The sequence below is a fragment of the Myodes glareolus genome, chromosome 18, assembly GCF_982192425.1.
Source record: "Myodes glareolus chromosome 18, mMyoGla1.1, whole genome shotgun sequence".
Lineage (NCBI taxonomy): Eukaryota > Metazoa > Chordata > Mammalia > Rodentia > Cricetidae > Myodes > Myodes glareolus.
In genome coordinates, this window is record NC_142043.1 from 69,836,845 (window position 1) to 69,854,765 (window position 17,921).

Here is a 17,921-nt window from a genome sequence, read left to right on the forward strand (position 1 = left end):
CTCCTTGCCTAAACGTTCTCCAGGGAGTTTCCCCACAAGGCCGGACTGGACTGACCAAACAGAAGAGCAGGTTTTTCAAGCCTTCCTCCTTTCCGGTACCCGAGGGCGACACACTGGTGCTAGTGTTTGGAGAAACAACCCTTATCCTAAATTTAGACTACACCCTGCCAAGAAGCAGGTGCAGCCTAGCTTGAGGGCACCCCAGAAAGGGCAGGAAAGGTGCTTACAGACAGAGAATTGGCTCTTGCTCCCTTCTAACTGGGTTATTCAGGGGCTTTCCTTTCTCAGGTCAAACAGTCCTGCTGGGAGCCGCGTGGCGAAGGACAGAAGGGAAAGCAACCTGGACAGCCTGTCATGGCGTCCTGGTAACCCTCCACTCAACCCAGGGCCCTTCCCCTCTGTGACTCCCATGGTGAAGGAAGAGTCTCCCTGGCCTGGTGGCAGGTGCCAGGAGTCTCTGAGGACAGATGCTCTATTCTTTTGAAGGGTGTCATTGAATAGGGACTGCTGATGGGTCCACTGATGGATGTTAATGGGAACACTCAAAATCAGCTAACCTCCGTACTATCCCTTCAGCCTATTCAACAGAAGATATGTAGATGCTGGGAGCAGTGGTGCATGCCTTTAATCCCAGCACTCGGGAGGCACAGGCAGGCGGATCTCTGAGTTCGAGGCCAGCCTGGTCTACAGAATGAGTTCCAGGATAGTCAGGGCTGCGTAAAGAAACCTTGTCATCAAAACAAACAAACAAACAAACAAAGGATAGAATTTACTAGTCCTCTCTAGAATAGTCCATGCATTTTAAAGGCGCACAAAGAGTTGCTTATCTTCTCACTTTAGACGTTCAACCCTCTCAGTCCCGTCCCTAATCTCAATCTCACTATCCGCTCTACAGTCCTGGCAAGAGCCAGACCAGGGTGGTGACAGCTGCAGCCAGGATGCAGAGAGGGGTCATGGAGCTTGCCACGGCGCCATTGCACAGGTCTCCGAAGCAGCAGTTTTTGTGGGTTGTGAAGGTCACGCCGCCCACTGACTCTATGTCCACTTGATTGCAATGGTGGGTGGCCACACAGGCTGGGTGGTGCTGACTCAAAACCATGGAGGCTGCGAGAAAGAACGACACTGGGGCGTTAACTCCTGACTGCAGGACGTGCCTTCCATGGGAGAGCAGATGCAATTTCCAGGGACTTAAAGGGATGCTCTGTCCCTTCAGAAAACAGCTGTCTCAAACCAGGGCGTTGGGGCCAACAGGCCCACCTAGGACAGTAATGCTATGGTGCTCCAAGAACCCAGGCACATCCCTGCCTCAGCCTCAACATGGGAAAATTGCTGCTAAATACAAAAGGGACAATCTGTAAAAAGATGCATCTTTGTAAATGAAGCGAATACGATCAGCCGGGCATAGGGGTGCATGCCTGTAATACAGGAGGCTGAGGCAGGAGGATTGCCAGGAGTTCAAGGCCAACACATTGAGTTGAGATATTGAAGGCTATAAATTGAGACCCTGTCCCAACAAAAGAGCAAACACAGCTGGGAATGTAGCTCACTTAGTAAAATGCTTGCCTAGGGTACAAAAATCCTGGATTTGATCTGTGGTACCAACATAAACAGGAATGGGTGACAGTCGCTACGTACAGAAAGAAGGATCAGAAGTTCAAGGTCATCCTTGGATTCATAACAAGTTCAAGGCCACCCTGGGATGTAAAAGATTGTGTCCTAAAAATTATTTTTTTTAATATTTATTTATTTATTATGTATACAGTATTCTATCTGTGTGTATGCCTGCAGGCCAAAAGAGGACATCAGACCTCATTACAGATGGTTGTGAGCCACCATGTGGTTGCTGGGAATTGAACTCAGGATCTTTGGAAGAGCAGGCAATGCTCTTAACCACTGAGCTATCCCTCCAGCCCCCCTAAAAATAATTTTAAAATAGAGAGCTGGAGAGACAGCCCAGTGACTGAGAGCGTTGTCACCCTTGCAGAAGACCTGAGTTCTCACATCAGGCTCACAAGCACCTGTACCCCCAACTTCAGAGAAGCGGGCACACTCTTCTGGCCTCTGAGAATGCCCACACGCATGTGACACATGCTCAGACAGACATACTCATACATAAGATAAATCTTTTAATAATAATAATTTGGGGCTGGGGGAATGGCTCAGTGGTTAGGGACAATGGCTCCTCTTCCAGAGGAATCTATTCAGCTCCCAGTACCCAGTGTGGCTCATAATCACCTATAATTCCAGTTTCAGAGAATTTCATCCCCTCTTCCATCCTCTAAAGGCATGAGGTACATGCAGAAAAATAATCATGCTCGTAAAATAAAATTTAAAATCTAAAAAAAAAAAGTCATTGTAAGTAAGGCATGGTGACTCATACTTGCCTTTAACCCCAGCACTTGGGAAGTAGAAGCAGGCAGATATTTGTGAGTTTGTCTAGCAAAGTCTATGTAGTGAGTTCCAGGCCAGCTGAGACTACACAGGTTCTGTCTCCAACCAACCAAGCAAGCAACCAACAAAGCAACCAACCCCCAACCAACCAACCAACCCCCAACCAATCAAACAACCAACTAACCAACAAAGCAACCAACCAACCAACCAGCCAACCAACCAACCAACCAACCAGCCAGCCAGCCAGCCAGCCAGCCAGCCAGCCAGCCAGCCAGCCAGCCAGCCAGCCAAGCAACCAACCAACTAAGAAAAAATACAAACCAAACAAACAAAACAACTACTTTAAAATAAATAAAAAGTCAATGGGGTAGTCTGTTTGAGCTTGGCTCACTGAATCTAAGCCTAGGTTAATTAGTATCTTGCTGTTGTTTTCTGACTTTGGTAATGACATCGAATGCTAGCATTTGAAGAAACTGGGTAGAAACAGGAGCTCTGCATTTCTTTTGTAATTTTCTGTTAAACCAAATGATTTCAAAATATTATGCAGGCACGCACTCACGCACGCACGCACTCATGTACGCACGCACTCACTCATGTATGCCCCTCTCCAGCTCTTAGCCAGTCCCTGACAAAGTTCGGAGTTTGGCTTAACATTTTGACTCTGGTCTTGGGAGACAGTTTCTTCCCTCGTAAGGACCTATGAGTTTCTTCATGGAGAGTACGGGGCAAGCCAAAGGCAGATGGGCTGCTCAAGGCACAGTGCCAGGAGCCAGTAGGGTTAGACTGCCCTGCCACAACAGAGGCACCATCTGCCCAGAGCCAGACCGAATTTGGAACGGTAGTAGCCCGCAGGGCTGAAGAGGGGGCTGGTTGGAAGCAGCGGGAAGTCGAGACAGGGGTGGAGGGTGGGGGGCGAGGGGGGTGAGTTAGAAAGGACTCACGTTGCTTGACTTGTCCAGGGTTGGGTTGGGGTTTGCGGTCCAGGAAGCCGCAGCGCTCACCCTCACCACAGGTGATCACGGTCTGCTTGCAGGAGTTGCTGGGGCCTCCACTGCAGTCATAGCACCGTGTGCGGTGTCCTGGCAGGAAAGAAGAGGTACGTGACCCGGTCCTTAGAGGAGCCCTGGCAGAGAGAAGGACAGGCCTGTGCCAGGGGCTTACAGGCTTCTTCCTTACCCAAGGCAACGCCTAGCACGGTGCAGAGTAGGATTCCGACCAACTGGGGGTTCTTCATGTCTGCTTATGCCAGTAGCGCCACTCCCTCCCGCCCACCCCCCCTCGGGCTCTACTCTGCCTGTCTTATATCCCCCTTGCCTTGAACTTTATAGGGCAATAAAAAGCGAGGAAAGAGTCTCCCCCAGCAGACACCAGGGCCCCAATGGGGACAGGGAGGAGCCCCACGGGTGACTCTGAGCGTCTTCTGAAGCCCCAAAGGCTTCCTTTCTCAGCAACAAATCCAGCAGAAGACTCTCCCCACAAAGGGGGGTCCCTAAGGCCCTTTCATACCCTGCCCAAGGGTCTTCCCCTTTCAGTGCTGTATCTGAGGGTTTGGTTTTGTTCATCCACGTTCCAGATGCGTTGCAGAAGTAGGTTATGAAAACCCAGCCACCTTTGATTATAACCAGCGCTAAATGGATTCTCAAAAATGTAAAACAATGTCATTTTCTCTGTGCAGTTGCAAGCTAATTATTGTTTTTCACAAAACTATGCCCTCCTAACATATAATACGCTTGTTTTTATTTGTTAAATGAATCAAACTATACCTGACTCTTTATGTAGTTAGCTGGTTGCTGTTGTTTTTGGGACAGGGCTGGCTTTGAACTTCTGGTCCTCCTGCCTCAGCGTCTCAAGTGCTGGGATCACAGGCATGAATCACTATGCCTGGCTTCAATACCAATTTTAAATGCCATATTTATTTTATTGTCTTAAGTTATATATATTTACTCTGCGTGTGTGTGTGTGTGTGTGTGTGTGTGTGTGTGTATTTGCTTGTGGAGGCAGATTCTTACACATAACCCAGGTTAACCTGAAGCTCAGCATGTAGTCGAGGCTAGCCTCAAACTTGAGGCAATCCTCTTGTCTCAACTTCAGGTGTGCTGGGATCACGGGCATGTGCTATCACTTCTGGCTTCTTGTTTTAATTCTTTTTTATTATTTTTTTAAATGATTTATTTTGTGTGAATGAATGCTTTGCCCACATCTGTAGACATGGGCCCCGGTGCATGCCTGGTGCCAGTGGAGACCAGAAGAGGGCATCAAATCCCTGGACCTGGAGCCACCATGTGGGTGTTGGGACTAGAACCTGGGTCCTCTGCGAGAGCAGCAAATGCTCTAAACTGTTGAGCCATCTCTCCAGCCTTCTTTACTTCCTTAACAAAAATGTATTCAGGGCTGGAGAGATCACTCAGTGATGTCTGCTGTCTTTCAGAGTGGCTTCTTGTCCCCGTGCCCACAAGGAACAGCAGTAACCATAGCTTCAGGGGGCCCAGTGCCCTCTCTGGCCTGTGGGCTCCTGCCCTTGCCTGCATAGATCCATACACAGACACATGCACACACACAAACATTGGCCTGCATATATCCATACACAGACACATGCACACATACATTGGCCTGCATATATCCATACACAGGCAAATGCACACATACATTGGCCTGTATATATCCATACACAGACACATGCACACATACATTGGCCTGCATATATCCATACACAGACACATGCACACATACATTGGCCTGCATAGATCCATACACAGACACATGCACACATACATTGGCCTGTATATATCCATACACAGACACATGCACACATACATTGGCCTGCATAGATCCATACACAGACACACGCGCACATACATTGGCCTGCATAGATCCATACACAGACACACGCGCACATACATTGGCCTGCATAGATCCATACACAGACACATGCACACATACATTGGCCTGCATATATCCATACACAGACACATGCACACATACATTGGCCTGCATATATCCATACACAGACACATCACACATACATTGGCCTGCATATATCCATACACAGACACATGCACACATACATTGGCCTGTATATATGCATACACAGACACATGCACACATACATTGGCCTGCATAGATCCATACACAGACACATACACACATACATTGTCAAACACAGCCAGATGTAGTGCAGGCCCAGAGACAGATGGACCTGTGTGAGTTTAAGGCCAATCTGGTTTAAAAATCAAGTTTCAGACCAGTCAAAAAACAAAAATAGAAAAAGTAAGTTAAGAGGGGCTGGAGAGATGGCTCAGAGGTTAAGAGCACTGGCTGTTCTTCCAGAAGACCCAGGTTCAATTCCCAGCACCCACATGACAGCTAACAACTGTCTGTAACTCCAGTTTCTGGAGATGTGATACCTTCACACCAATGCACATAAAATAAAGTTAAATAAATTATTAAAAAAAGAAAAAGTAAGTTAATTAAATTTATTATTTGTGTGTTCCTCTGAGCGCAGGTTTGTGTGCTTGGTCTTCTCTCTCCACCTTCATGTGGTTCCAGGGCTTGCACCCCGTCCTAGGCTCACACACAAACACTCCTGCCTCCTGAACTAGCTCGCCGGCCCACTATAATTTCTGATAAGGTAAATATTGGTAAAATTCATGTGAGGGAAAGATCTCTGAGGCCTTCGGTCCTTTCCAGGGTATAAAGAGGTGCGGAGATGTCTACCACCCTCTTCCTCACCACAGCCCTGGGGTAAAGGATTTCTTTTGTTGGTACAGGAATTGGAATCCAGGGCTGCCCAGTGGCACAAGCCCTCCAAGGCTGCAGGTACTACAACCTCTGTCCCTACCCAGTTTCCCTATGGCTCCTTACTGCCATTCTCCCAGACTGGAAACCTAGCCCATCTTCTTTTTCTCAGAGGAAGGATGTACATCCTTCTAGCCCAGCTCCTGATTAATTCTTTTCTGCAAGGTAGTAAAGTCAGGAGGACTAATTATGGGGTAGCAATGTCGGAGCTTGGGGGAGGGTGAATCAAAGGGATGTGAGCGAGGTGAGGCAGGGCCCCTCGCAGCTGGGCTTTGTGGGTGGGGTGGGGTGTGGGAAGGGGTGGGTGGGCTTTGTTGATACCACACTCAAACAGGACTCTAACATCTAGGGCAGGAGAGGGCTCAGAGTGTGACCTTGGGAGGCCTACAGGCTCTGAGGGGATAGACAGAAAAACAGAACCGGGAACAGCTTGAGCTGGAGGGAGGGAGGGGGACAGGAGGGAAGGCGACAGACACAACTCTAGGCAGGCAGACAGCTAGGCTGAGTTAGCAAACACTGAGAAAACAGGAGCCCCTCGAGGCAAGCATGGGCAGGGCTGAGACGGTGAGAGACCCGGGGGTAGGAAGGGAGCGTTGCTGCATCCACACCCCAGATTCTCTCACTAGGTGTATTTGTTTCCAGATTCTTCCCCATCTTTGGCCAGGTGTGTTCTGTCAGGGGCGCAGATCATATTCTCCCAGACTGCTGAGCCGGTCCTGCCATGGGTCCCTCCGGCGGCGCCTTCCTCGGCATCCTGTTCTTCTCTGGGGCACTGGGTAAGGGTGGACTGGGGAATTCTCAAGGGCAGAGGGCTGGGACAGGGGCTTGTGCCAGGGCCGGAATGGAGGATGGAGAGGGAGCTGACAGAGGTGAAGAGAAGTAGGGCGTGATTAGGACACCAGAAGGCCGAGGCCAGAGGAGCTGGACGCCCAGGCCAGCATGGGCTGTGTCAAACTCTGTCTCCAAAGGCCAGGGGGAGGGGGAGCATTTGAGAGTAACTATCACTTCTGGCTACACCTTGGAATCTTTGGCCCATCTGTATTCCTCCCTTTATCTCTCACTTAGCTTTCGCCTTTCCCCTTCCTGCTCAGGGGTCTGGCTCTTGGCATCACTCTGTGGGTTTGCTTCTCTTGGCCTCCGTCCCTGTCTGTCTGACCTGACTACTGTGACCCTCTTTCTTCCGCCTGGCTCTTTGCTGCGTGCTCTCTTCTCCCTTTGCTATTTTATATTCCTGTCTTCTCTTATTTTATGGCTCTCCTCTCCCCGCTTCTGTGTGTCAGAGGTCTGCCTTTGCCTCTTACCTTCTCCCCAAAACTGACCTCTGCTGACCCAACAGGTCTCACCACTTCCCCAGCCAGAGGACGACTCCAGTGTTACACCTGCAGCTTTGCCAAGCCCTGCGACCCGGTTCTCACAGAGTGCCAGGAGGATGAGGTGTGTGGCATCAGTGTTGGCACCTCAGGTAGAACTCTGGTCCAATGGCCCTTCTCGGGGTGGCTCCTCGCCTCTGTCTTTCCTGCCCCCAGCCTCAGCGTTCCTCCTTTGTCCCATAGATCATGAGGATGAGGTCATCGAGCGGAAAGGCTGTCTCCCTAGGACCCAGTGCCCTCTGCTGGGCCGTGCCACCTACTGGTCACAGCCCTACGCTCTCCGCCACAAGTGCTGTGAGCAGGACCTGTGCAACACGGCAGCCTCGCAGCCACTCCCAAGCCGCCCCCTCGCCACCCTCTTGTTCCTTGCTGCCATCTTTGCCTGGGGAGCACATATCTTCATTTAGCCTGTGAGTCCACAACTGTCAACCCAGCACTCCGATGTCATCGTGGACCTGGGGACCCCTGTACAGATGTTTCTGAGACACACTCAAGAGTGTGGCTTTGTATAAAAAACCCAACATGGACCCCTCTTAAGACCCGATTTCTGTAGCTGGAGTTCCCATCCCAGCATGCATGTGTTCGGGGCCTCACCTCATAAGAAACCCCTGCTGTCTTTTCTCTACGTGGCCCGGGTCAGCTACCCTCAAGGAGCTGTGGGTCCCAGGCAAAGGGACAGAAGTGGTGAGGGGTGGAGCTCTGTTAGGAAAGATGTAACTTGGAATGGAAGGCTACCTGGGGTAACTATGAAGAGAATATTTAACAAAAGGGCTATTGATTGGGTAAAGATGTAGTTCAATGATAGAATGCCTGCCTACCATACATGAGGACCTGGGTTCACCCCCCTGCACCACCAAGATAGATAGATAGATAGATAGATAGATAGATAGATAGATAGATAGATAGATCCCTGTACCACTAAGATAGATAGATACATAGATAGATAGATAAATAGATGGATGGGTGGATGATAGATAGATAGATAGATAGATAGATAGATAGATAGATAGATAGATAGATCCATGCACCACAAAATAGATGGATAGATAGGTAGATAGGTAGAACAAATAGATAGATAGAGACATAAACAAATAATATGTAAGAATAGTAATAGAGCTGTTTGTGAGTCTGATAATGAATGCTCTGTCGGGGTGCTGATGAAACACATAAAGGTTCCCTTTAAGGAGGAACTCCACAGGGCAGAGTAGCTGTCTCCTGGAAGGCCAGCACATGTATAGGCATAAGAACCGGGTTTTGGATGCCAGCACCCACTTAAAAAGCTGGTCTTAGGGATGGAGAAATCACTCGATTAAGAGCACAGGCTGCTCTTACAGGAGACCTGAGGTTCAATTCCCAGCATCAGCATGGATGATTCACTACCATCTGCAATTCCAGTCCCAGGAAATCCCACCCTCCTTTCTGGCCTCCTCGGGCACTGCACACCATGTGGTGCACAGACATACATGCAGGCGAAACACCAGTGCAGATAACACTTTTTAAAATTAAAATAAAACGCCAGGTATAGCCACACATGAGTGCTTGTAACCCCAGTGCCAACGAGGGGGCAGAGATGGGAGGATCTGTGGGGCTCTCTGCCCGTCAGCCTAGCTCCGAGTTTACTGAGAGACCCTGCTTCCAAGGAGTAAGATGGAGAGGAGAGAACAGGACATCTGAGGTCTTCCATGCACGCACCGGTGTGTTTGCACGGGGGCCCATATGTCTTCAACACTCACACACACAAGAATGAGCTGTGGCTGCCTGTGGGTTGGGCTGGCACATTGGAACCTGAATGGTGCCCCGCACCCACTTTCCATCTGGGTGGCTGTTCCTGCCAACGTCTGAGCCTAAGCCGCGGCAGCGTGCAGGCCGCAGGTGAGAAGTCCAGGAAAGCCAAGCTTGAGACCAGAGTCGAAAGGGCGCCTGGGAAAGTTGCCTGTGTGGGCGTGGCCTCGTTTCTGAATGCCGAGTGACTGCTTTGCAGCACTGATGCCCCGTTTTACCTCACCAACCCAGAACTCTTCTCTGTTCAGGAAGATTGGAAGTACTAGCTCCCTTCGGGAACTATCCGCCAGTCCTTACATATGCTTCCTCTGCCCAGGGAGATAGTGTGCGACCCCTGGGTGTCTCTCCCCTGGGGCAGAGCTCCCAGGAAACCGGAAGTGATAAGCTTCCCTGCAGATAGAGACCCACAGAGGAGCCTGTGTGCCTGGGATAAGGAGAGGTCTGGGGCTGAGGACCGGCATCCCCCTGTGGGCCTGCTGCCCTCCTGCTCCGTCTGAGGAAGTGTGGGGTCTGATTAAAGGTCTTGTTCCCTCTCAGCTTCTCTTTGCGAGAACAACATGGGGAGGGAGTCTGGTTTACTTAGGACGCCTGTTGACTCTTTCGTTTTCCTTGTCCCCCGAATTTCCCATTTGGGACTCCGGTTTCCCCACTCTGCATCTGAGCCTCTCAACTTCTCTCTTCCTTCCTCCCCTATACACTCTTTTCCTCACAGTTTCTCCTATGGCAGATGCCCCAGCTCTTCTCAAGTCCCTGGGCTTCCCCGGTCCCTCTTGCCCTTAACAGAGACTTCAGACCCCATAATAAGTCTTACTATGGGTCACTCAACTACAGACAGGAGACCACGTCTTTTTGTTGGTGACATCACAGAATGCTGTTGCTCCCTTCCTTATGTTCCTGGCCCCTCCAGCTTGGTGGCTGTTGGAAGCCAAGAGGAAGTAGAGTCATGCCCTCAGCCCCACCCCCTTGCCAAGGTTTTCAGGAAGTCCTTCAGGTGCCAGATGCCAGAGACACAGGGCAGCGGGTCAGGCTTTCCGAGGTAGATGATGTCACCAAGATCACCTGGTCTTGTGGGTGGGTGGGCTGTCGAGTTTACAAAGCAAAAAGCCATGTTAAAGCTACTGCACCTCCTCAGGAACCAGGCCCCCCATCTGCAATCCAACCCTAGCTCCAGGCGGGCAACAATTTCCCACGCTCAGGCCCTCTGGGATGTAAACCTCCACCCCACCCCACCCCTGCCCAGTTGTTCCTTACCTAAGGTGGGCCAAATGGATGTTCTCATAGACCTGGACTTCAGGTTTGAAGCGAGGAACTGAGGGTCCTGGGGAAAAGCAGAAGTCAGCAGATAATTCAGGGATGTGTCCCTTGCTAACCCTCGAGCAGACAGAGGCCAGAGTCTGGATGTGAGCCCAACCTCTCTCACACCTGATGACATCTCTGGGGATAACTCACCTCTGTCCCGAGATGCCTGGCCCCTCCGCCTCCAGAGCACGATGCTGAGGGCGATGATGGCGACTCCTTGGCCTGCTATGAGCAGCAGCATCGGTAACCAGGGCACGTCCCAGCTTGGGACAGAGGCACAGGCCATGGGAGTAGGCTCCGCAGAAGCTGCCATGACAGCAAGACAAGAATGACAGGCACTGGGGGGGGGGGGGTCTGTCACTGCCTCAGGAAGGAAGCAGAATCATTCTGTGGTGTCACTTACAGAAAGGTCTGGTCTCCTGCCTTGGGCTGTCAGGAGAGGCAGTCCTGAGTAAGACGTGGCTTCCCCCACAGTCTAGTGGGATTTCCCTGCAGAAAATACTCAGGAGCCCCCTGCCTGCAGCATCCACCACCCTGCGACTTTGCTTATGGACCCCAGGAGCCAACATCAGAGAGTAGCCGTGAGGGGTCGCTCCCCGTCACACAGAGACAGCTGATCCCAGGCACATCCCAGCCATAACCTCCCTCACAATAATTCACATTTTCAAAAAAAAGTTAAGTATCTCAGCTGCGCACCACGATGCAAGCCTGCAATACCGGCACCTGGGAGGTGGCGATGAGAGGTAAGGAATTGAGGTTATCATCGACTGAGAGCTGGAGGCCTGCCTGGGCTGTAGGAAAGCCTGTCTCAAAGCTGAAGAAACAGCGAGAAGTTCAAGGCCAACCTGGTCTATAGAGTGAATTTCAGGCCAACCAAGTCTACAAGGAGAGATACTACCATAAAAAAAAAAAAAAAAAAAAAAAAAAAAAAAAACCAAAAAAGACAGGGGCTGCAGAGACGGCTCAGTGCTTAGCATGGTTGCCTCACAGGTGTAAGGACTGGAGTTCGAATCCCCAGAACCCGTGTGAATACTGGTTGGGCATGATAGCCCACTTGTAATTCCGGCTTCTGAAGGCAGAGACGGGGTCCCCGGAGCAAGCGGGTTGGTGAGACTGCCCTTATCATTCAGTCTGGCTTTGATTGAGAGACACTGCTTCATTGAATAAGATGTAAGAGCAATGGATTCCAGACGTCAACCTCAGGCCTCCCCATGCCCACACACCCATGTCCATGGGTGCACACATGTATGTGTTCCCACACTTAAGGAGATATGCATACGCGCATGCATATCTCACACACGAAAATGGGAAAAGAAAGAATACATGTGCTTTACGGTTTCCATTTCTTCATTCCCGTGTTCATCCCTTCACGTGTTCACCCTCGAGGCCTTGCCAAGATCTTTTTCTCTCGGAACGACGGCCATTTGCTCCCCTCTCTGACTTACAAATTCTCCATCCAGGAGCGTTCAGGTGTGCCCCTTCTGCTGCTGCCTTCCCTGTCAGTAGGCCATCGTACTGCACTGCCTGGGACCCCTCTTCAGAAGCCAGCAGCCCCAGCGATCCCTGTGCGCTTCCTCTCTGCCATGCAAAAGTCCTCAGAAATGTTGTTTGTGTTTGAGACAGGGTCTCGCGCAGTCCAGACTGTCCTGGAACTCCTGCCTCGGTATCCCTAGGACTGCAGGGGTGTACCACCATGCTTGGCTCATATACTGGCCCATTTCTTGTCTTTCTTTTTCTGGCAAGGCAGACGGGAGTGGTGTTTGTCCCCTCTATACAGCCCTGGTTGGCCTGAAATTTGCTATTCAAGGCCAGGTTGGCCTTGAACTCACAGACACTGACTGCCTCTGTCTCCTGAGAGCTAGGATTAAAGGCACAGGCTTATTTCTTTTATTTTGATGCCTTCTTTTTGGGGAGTAGGTTCAAGATAGGGTTTCTCTGTATAACAGCCCTGGCTGTCCTGGAACTTGCTCTGTAGACCAGGCTGGCCTCAAACTCACAGAGATCTCCCTGCCTCTGTGTCCTGAGTGCTGGGATTAAAGGCATGTGCCACCACCACCCTGCTGATGCTTTTCTTTTCCTTTTAAAGAAGTGGGGTTACATACAGTGCAGACTGGCTTTGAACTCACTATAGAGACAAGGTTGTCCTCAAACTTTTGTCCCTCCTTCCAAGTGCTAGGAGGCCTGTGACTCCCTGCTCTGCTTAGATCAGCCTATTTCTTTCTTGTGTGTGCACATGCACTTGTGCATGTATTCATGTGTGTGTCCTTGCACATGTGTGTATTTGTATGCATGCCTCTGTGCGTATGTGTGTATTTGTGCATGCCTCTGTGTGTGTGTATATGGGCTTGCTTCTGTGTATGTGTGTGTGCATGGCTCTGTGGGTGTGTATGCATGGCTCTGTGGCTGTAGGTGTACATGCACATATGTGGAGGCTAAAGGTCAACCTTAGGTGTTGTTCCTTAGATGTCCACCTTATTTTGTGAGACAAGGTCTATCAATGGCCTGGATCTCACATAGCAGGTCAGGCTAGCTGACCTGAGAGCCCAGGTCTCTGTCTCCCTAGTGTTGGGACTACAAGTATGCATCATCACAAATGGCTTTTTTATGTGACTTCTGAGTTCAAACTCAGATTTTAATGTTTGCATTACAAGCAGTTTACTTGGTAGAACTCTCTCTTCACCCCTAGATTAATCCCTTTCTAAATCGTGGTATATCCCAAAAAGGTTCCTGGTCTGGCTATTCCTCTGGGAAGCTGGTTGAAATAGCCCTTCTTTATGATTTGGTCGGTGGGGAGTGGCAAGGAAAAAAACCTTTCTATAGAGAGAAGTGACCCTCAACCTGGCCTGATTTGCCTCCTTTTTCAACTTTGGAAGATGCTCCACAGAGAATATACCTTTCTGTTTCTTCATTTCCTCCCTCACTTACCTGCCAGGCTAAAGCTGAATCTCTTGTTCTGAGGCATAAGGCAGCGGATGTTCCTTGGCTTACGGCCCTTGGCTTCAGAAAGCCCCTCTCCAGGACACACCAGCAGCAGGGCAGCGCCATTTCCCCAAAAGTACTGAGCATGTCCTTTCACGGGATTCCTCCTCTCTTGCCAGGTCACGGAGTCCAGACGCCTGGCGGGCACCACAGCGCACAAGAGGGCAGAGCAAGACAAGCCATCTGGAGACTTCACAGAGAACTGGGATCCTGGCAAGAGAGGGGGACACCTCAGTTTCTCGCGTGGTCTTCCCCAGTCTCCAGTGTCCAGAGAGGACTTTGTACCCCCCACTTACCTTTGAGCACGGAGACGTCGTACACCCTCCAGTTCTGGTACTTGTGGTTCTGATCCAGCACCGTGCACCAGTAACGCCCAGCGTCTTCATCCCTGGGCCCCTCCAGCAGCAAGGAGTAATTCCCGAGGACTTTGAACCTGGAGTCATTTTCGGGTTTCCTCGGATCTGGGGCTGGCCTGTCTACTTGGATCTGGGCCACCAAGATGGTGGAGGAGGTTCCTGCAGGGCTGCGGAACCAGGTTAGGAGCTGGCCCCCACGTAGGGAAGGGGGTGAAGGACATGGCAGCTCCACTGACTCCCCTGAGACGACATAGACAGTGTGGATGCTCTCTGTGGAGAAACGGCAGAGTCAGAGTAGAGCCGCCCGTGCCTTCACCAAGCCCCCACTTTGTCTCTAACCCCTGCCTGCCTTTCCTTTGGAGTCTCCAAGCTCATTTCTCAGTGACTGCTAAGCAGAAAGGGAGGTGGGCTAGGGGCATAGCTTAGTTACGTAAGTGCTTGCCTGAGGTCTTGGGCTCCATACCCAGCACTGAAAGAAAAAAAAATCTCTTCTCTGCAGATGGGGCTCAGGGCTCAGCTGGGAGAGTGCTTGTCTATTGCATGAAGCACTGACCCTGGTCGGTCCCCAGCACTGCTTAAACCCATAAGCTGAACGTGCTGGTGCATGCCGGCGATCCTGGTGCATGCCAGTGATCCTGGTGCATGCCAGCGATCCTGGTGCATGCCGGCGATCCTGGTGCATGCCAGCGATCCTGGTGCATGCCAGCGATGCAGACACCCAGGGACAGGAAGCAGAAGTTCAGTGTCATCCTCAGCTGCTTAGGGAGTTCAAGGCTACCCTGGGCTACAGGAGTCCCAGAAGACTGGGGATGGGGAGAGGGGAGGCAGAGCAAAGAGTGCAAGGCTTTCCATTTCTCCTTGCCAGCGAGAGGTTCTGAGACAGGACAGAAACAGGCTGCAATAGTTGGTGGAAGTCCTTGTCTCTTCTAACATCTAAACATCTGTTTTTATTTCATACAGGGAGCTAAAGCCAGGGATGGCGGCGCTTGCCTGTAATACCAGCACTCGGAGGCTGAGGAAAGAGGTTGCACTGTATAAGAAGTACCAGGCCACCCAAGGCAATTATAAAGCAATGTCCTGTCTCAAAACAAACACAATAATAAAATAAGGGAAACTGCAAGCTGGTGGCACACACCTGCGGCCATAGCATTCAGCAGGCAGAGGAAGGAGCAGGGCTGGGGCTGAGCTTCAGGGCCACCTGGACTGCTAGGAGTTTTCTTATTGATTTGACAAAATACCATGCTAAAACAACTTAAGGGAATACGATTTATTTATTTTTACTTTTTTTTTTTGAGACAGGGTTTCTCTGTGTAGCCCTGTCTGTCCTGGAATTCACTCTGTTGGCCTCAAACTCACAGAGCTCCGCCTGCCTCTGCCGCCCGAGTGCTGGGATTAAAGGTGTGCGCCACCACTTAGATTTACTTTGGCTCATGGTTTAAGGAACACAGTCCATCGTAGCGGGGGGGGGGGGATTTATGGTGGTAGAAACATGCTTGCCTCTGGATGGACTAGGAGTAGAGAAGGGGAAACCTCTCCTTTACCGGCTTTGTCCTTTCCCCATCTGAGTTAGTCTAGGACCCCAGTCCACTGAATGTTGCCACGGACATTTTAGGTAGCTCTTCCCTCCTCAGTTAAAACTCTCTGGAAACGCCCTCACTGACACGCCTGGAAGTGTGTGTACTGGAAGAGTCACTGTCACAATCACACAGCAAGACCCTCGTGTGTGTCCTCAAATCAGCTGCGTAGCTGAGAATTACCCAGATCAGGATCCTGTTCTTGCTGTTGCCTCTCAAATTCTGGGATGATGGGCAGTGCACACCCGTTTCTGGGGTGACAGGGACCAAACTCTTGGCTGGAGATGAACCGAGACCTCTGCACACGCTAGGCAAGCATTCTTTGAGCTACATCCCCAGACCCAATCCTTACATTTTTGAAAACACGGGAAACTGTACATAACTAGGCCCATGGTGCCTCTGGATCTCCCCAGGCCCGAAAGCAAAGAGAGTGCATAGAGGGGAAGTCTGTCTTCCTGAGTCCTGTGCATTTTCAGAAGTGCTAGGGAGGAAACGCAGCAGCCCCTCCCAATTTTCCACAGCTGCAGGATGCTCCTCCCCCTTGCCCCTTCCTTACCTGCAGCAGCCTGGGGGAGCCCATACAAGAGCAGGAGGAGGAGGGCGAAGGTGAATGCCATGGAGAGAGCCTGCCAAGTTGCCCTGTTCCAGAGACCTGGTGTTTCCAGGGAGGAAGCAGAACACAGATAAAGGCCCCACTCCCGGGGTTGGAGCCACTGGGCCTCGGAGGCAATAAGAATGTGGGGGAGATAAAACTCAGTAGCATGCCTTCTGGGCAAAAAGGAACCTTCATCTTCAGCTCTTGGACCCAGTCCTGGTGTAAGCTGCCCTCGTGTGGAAGGAAGCCCAGATGTCTACCACTTCTCGGAGCCTTCTGTGGCTTCTCATCTCTCAACCGTGAGCCAAATGATTCCGCCTGTGACATCAACCGTGAGCCAAATGACTGTCAGTTCTCTCCTTGGAACCCAACACAAAACTGTCCATCCAGGCTGTGCTCCATAAGTGATCTCAAATGACTTTTCCTGTGGTTACCTGGCATGCTATCAACCACTCCAGAACCCCGAGGAGGTGTCTTTAGCTGTTACTCAAGGAGAAACACAGCAGGGGCCTGGATTATTCATGACCTAGACTCATGAGCACATCTTCATACACATCTAACTGCTTATATTTAGTTAGTCTACTGTTGCTGTTCCGTTTCTAACCAAGGTTTCAGGTTGTCCAGGTTGTGTAGTTAGGGATGACCTTGACTTCTTGATCCTCTCCCTCCACCTCCCAAGGAATGAGGTGGGGTGATAGGTAGGCGTCGTTATGAACAGCTAGTTACTCATTTCAAATATAGGGCAAGTTCTTTGTCACCGAGGCATATCCCCAGCCATTAATTTCTTATGGGCTTGTGAATTGGTTCAATGGATAAAGTCCTTTGCCAAGGAGCCTGAGCTCCGTCCACAGGAGCCGCATGGAGGACTGAGAGAATGGACTCCCCAGAATTGTCCTCGGACTTTCACATGCAATGCTCAGGCTATTTTTGTTTGTTTGTTTGTTTTGCATCCCTGCCTCCTGCACCCCCCATTCCCTGGTTAGCTTTTATAGTCAACATTACACCTTAGGGCCCTGTGGGAAGAATGATTTTTTTTTTTTGAGACAGAGTTTCTCTGTGTAGCCCTGGCTGTCCTGGAACTTGCTCTGTATACCAGAATGCTCACAGAGTATCCTGAACTCACAGAGATCCACATGCCTCTGCCTCCCGAGTGCTGGGATTAAGCATGCTTCTTGAATTTCTTCCTTCAGTGATGGACTGTGATGTGGAAGTGGAAGATGAAAGAAACCCTTTCCTCAAGCTACTTCTGGTCATGGTGCTTCACCACAGCAGCAGAGACCCTAACTAAGCCAGGTATGGTAGGTAGTACGCACCTTTAATCCCAGCGCTAGAGAGGCAGAGGCAGGCAAATCTCTTTGAGTCAGAGGCTAACCTGCTCCAGGACAGCCAGATCTACATAGTGAGACCCTGTCCCATAAACAAAATCAAACAAATCAAGGGTGGGGGGAAAGCCCTAACAAAGTGTCTTAGTTAGGGTTAACATAGAGTGATGAAACACCATGACCAAAGCAACTTGGGAAGGAAGGGGTTTATTTGGCTTCCACTTCCATATCATAGTTCATCATCAAAGGGAGTCAGGACAGGAACCCAAGCAGGGCAGAAACCTGGAAGCAGGAGCTGACGCAGAGGCCAGAGTGCTGCTTGCTCCTTTTCATTATACATCTGCACAAGAGCAGCCGCTAACAGCCACAGGGTAGAGTCCATGCTGGGCTGCCTTGAAATCTCCTTTGCTGGTGCTATTAATCCAAGACTCTAGGACGTGAAGGCTGTATGCATACGT

General features: G+C 50.6%; 3 protein-coding genes across 9 annotated transcripts; 1 reads left to right on the top strand and 2 right to left on the bottom strand.

Annotated features, from left to right (window-relative positions):
* Window positions 1-608: 608 nt before the first annotated feature.
* Ly6g6d (lymphocyte antigen 6 family member G6D) lies at window positions 609-3,657 on the bottom strand. The gene is made up of 3 exons (XM_087898535.1): window positions 3,568-3,657; window positions 3,333-3,470; window positions 609-1,104 (listed from the first exon to the last, which is right to left on the bottom strand). Exons 1-3 carry the CDS (start codon window positions 3,623-3,625, stop codon window positions 890-892), a joined length of 411 nt encoding a protein of 136 aa, XP_087754661.1. The 5' UTR covers window positions 3,626-3,657; the 3' UTR covers window positions 609-889.
* On the top strand, window positions 3,157-8,343 carry LOC125402878 (lymphocyte antigen 6G6e-like). Of its 7 annotated transcripts, none has more exons than XM_087898537.1 (6): window positions 3,157-3,229; window positions 3,425-3,487; window positions 5,894-6,019; window positions 6,829-6,962; window positions 7,523-7,648; window positions 7,740-8,343. In XM_087898537.1, the coding sequence occupies exons 4-6, from the start codon at window positions 6,908-6,910 to the stop codon at window positions 7,961-7,963; spliced, it is 405 nt and encodes a 134-aa protein (XP_087754663.1). In that variant the 5' UTR covers window positions 3,157-3,229; window positions 3,425-3,487; window positions 5,894-6,019; window positions 6,829-6,907; the 3' UTR covers window positions 7,964-8,343. The 7 variants fall into 7 exon arrangements, with proteins under 7 accessions (XP_087754663.1, XP_087754667.1, XP_087754662.1 ...); XM_087898541.1 differs by lacking the exon at window positions 5,894-6,019 and adding an exon at window positions 6,079-6,207 and having other exon boundaries at window positions 3,196-3,229; XM_087898536.1 differs by lacking the exon at window positions 3,157-3,229 and having other exon boundaries at window positions 3,353-3,487.
* A 1,821-nt stretch (window positions 8,344-10,164) lies between these two features.
* Window positions 10,165-16,665, bottom strand: Ly6g6f (lymphocyte antigen 6 family member G6F). Its single transcript, XM_048437888.3, has 6 exons — window positions 16,103-16,665; window positions 13,913-14,242; window positions 13,563-13,826; window positions 10,788-10,943; window positions 10,590-10,656; window positions 10,165-10,418 (listed from the first exon to the last, which is right to left on the bottom strand). Exons 1-6 carry the CDS (start codon window positions 16,161-16,163, stop codon window positions 10,394-10,396), a joined length of 903 nt encoding a protein of 300 aa, XP_048293845.3. The 5' UTR covers window positions 16,164-16,665; the 3' UTR covers window positions 10,165-10,393.
* Window positions 16,666-17,921: the final 1,256 nt, after the last annotated feature.

Coding starts and splice junctions, on each gene's coding strand:
- Ly6g6d (XM_087898535.1), bottom strand. CDS start 3,625: ATGAAGAACCCCCAGTTGGTCGGAATCCTACTCTGCACCGTGCTAGGC. Junction 3,471..3,567: donor CGTGCTAGGCGTTGCCTTGG/GTAAGGAAGAAG, acceptor CTTTCCTGCCAG/GACACCGCACACGGTGCTAT. Junction 1,105..3,332: donor CCCTGGACAAGTCAAGCAAC/GTGAGTCCTTTC, acceptor TCTTTCTCGCAG/CCTCCATGGTTTTGAGTCAG.
- LOC125402878 (XM_087898537.1), top strand. CDS start 6,908: ATGGGTCCCTCCGGCGGCGCCTTCCTCGGCATCCTGTTCTTCTCTGGG. Junction 6,963..7,522: donor GTTCTTCTCTGGGGCACTGG/GTAAGGGTGGAC, acceptor CTGACCCAACAG/GTCTCACCACTTCCCCAGCC. Junction 7,649..7,739: donor CATCAGTGTTGGCACCTCAG/GTAGAACTCTGG, acceptor TTTGTCCCATAG/ATCATGAGGATGAGGTCATC.
- Ly6g6f (XM_048437888.3), bottom strand. CDS start 16,163: ATGGCATTCACCTTCGCCCTCCTCCTCCTGCTCTTGTATGGGCTCCCC. Junction 14,243..16,102: donor GCTCCCCCAGGCTGCTGCAG/GTAAGGAAGGGG, acceptor GTTTCTCCACAG/AGAGCATCCACACTGTCTAT. Junction 10,419..10,589: donor ATCCATTTGGCCCACCTTAG/GTAAGGAACAAC, acceptor TAAACTCGACAG/CCCACCCACCCACAAGACCA.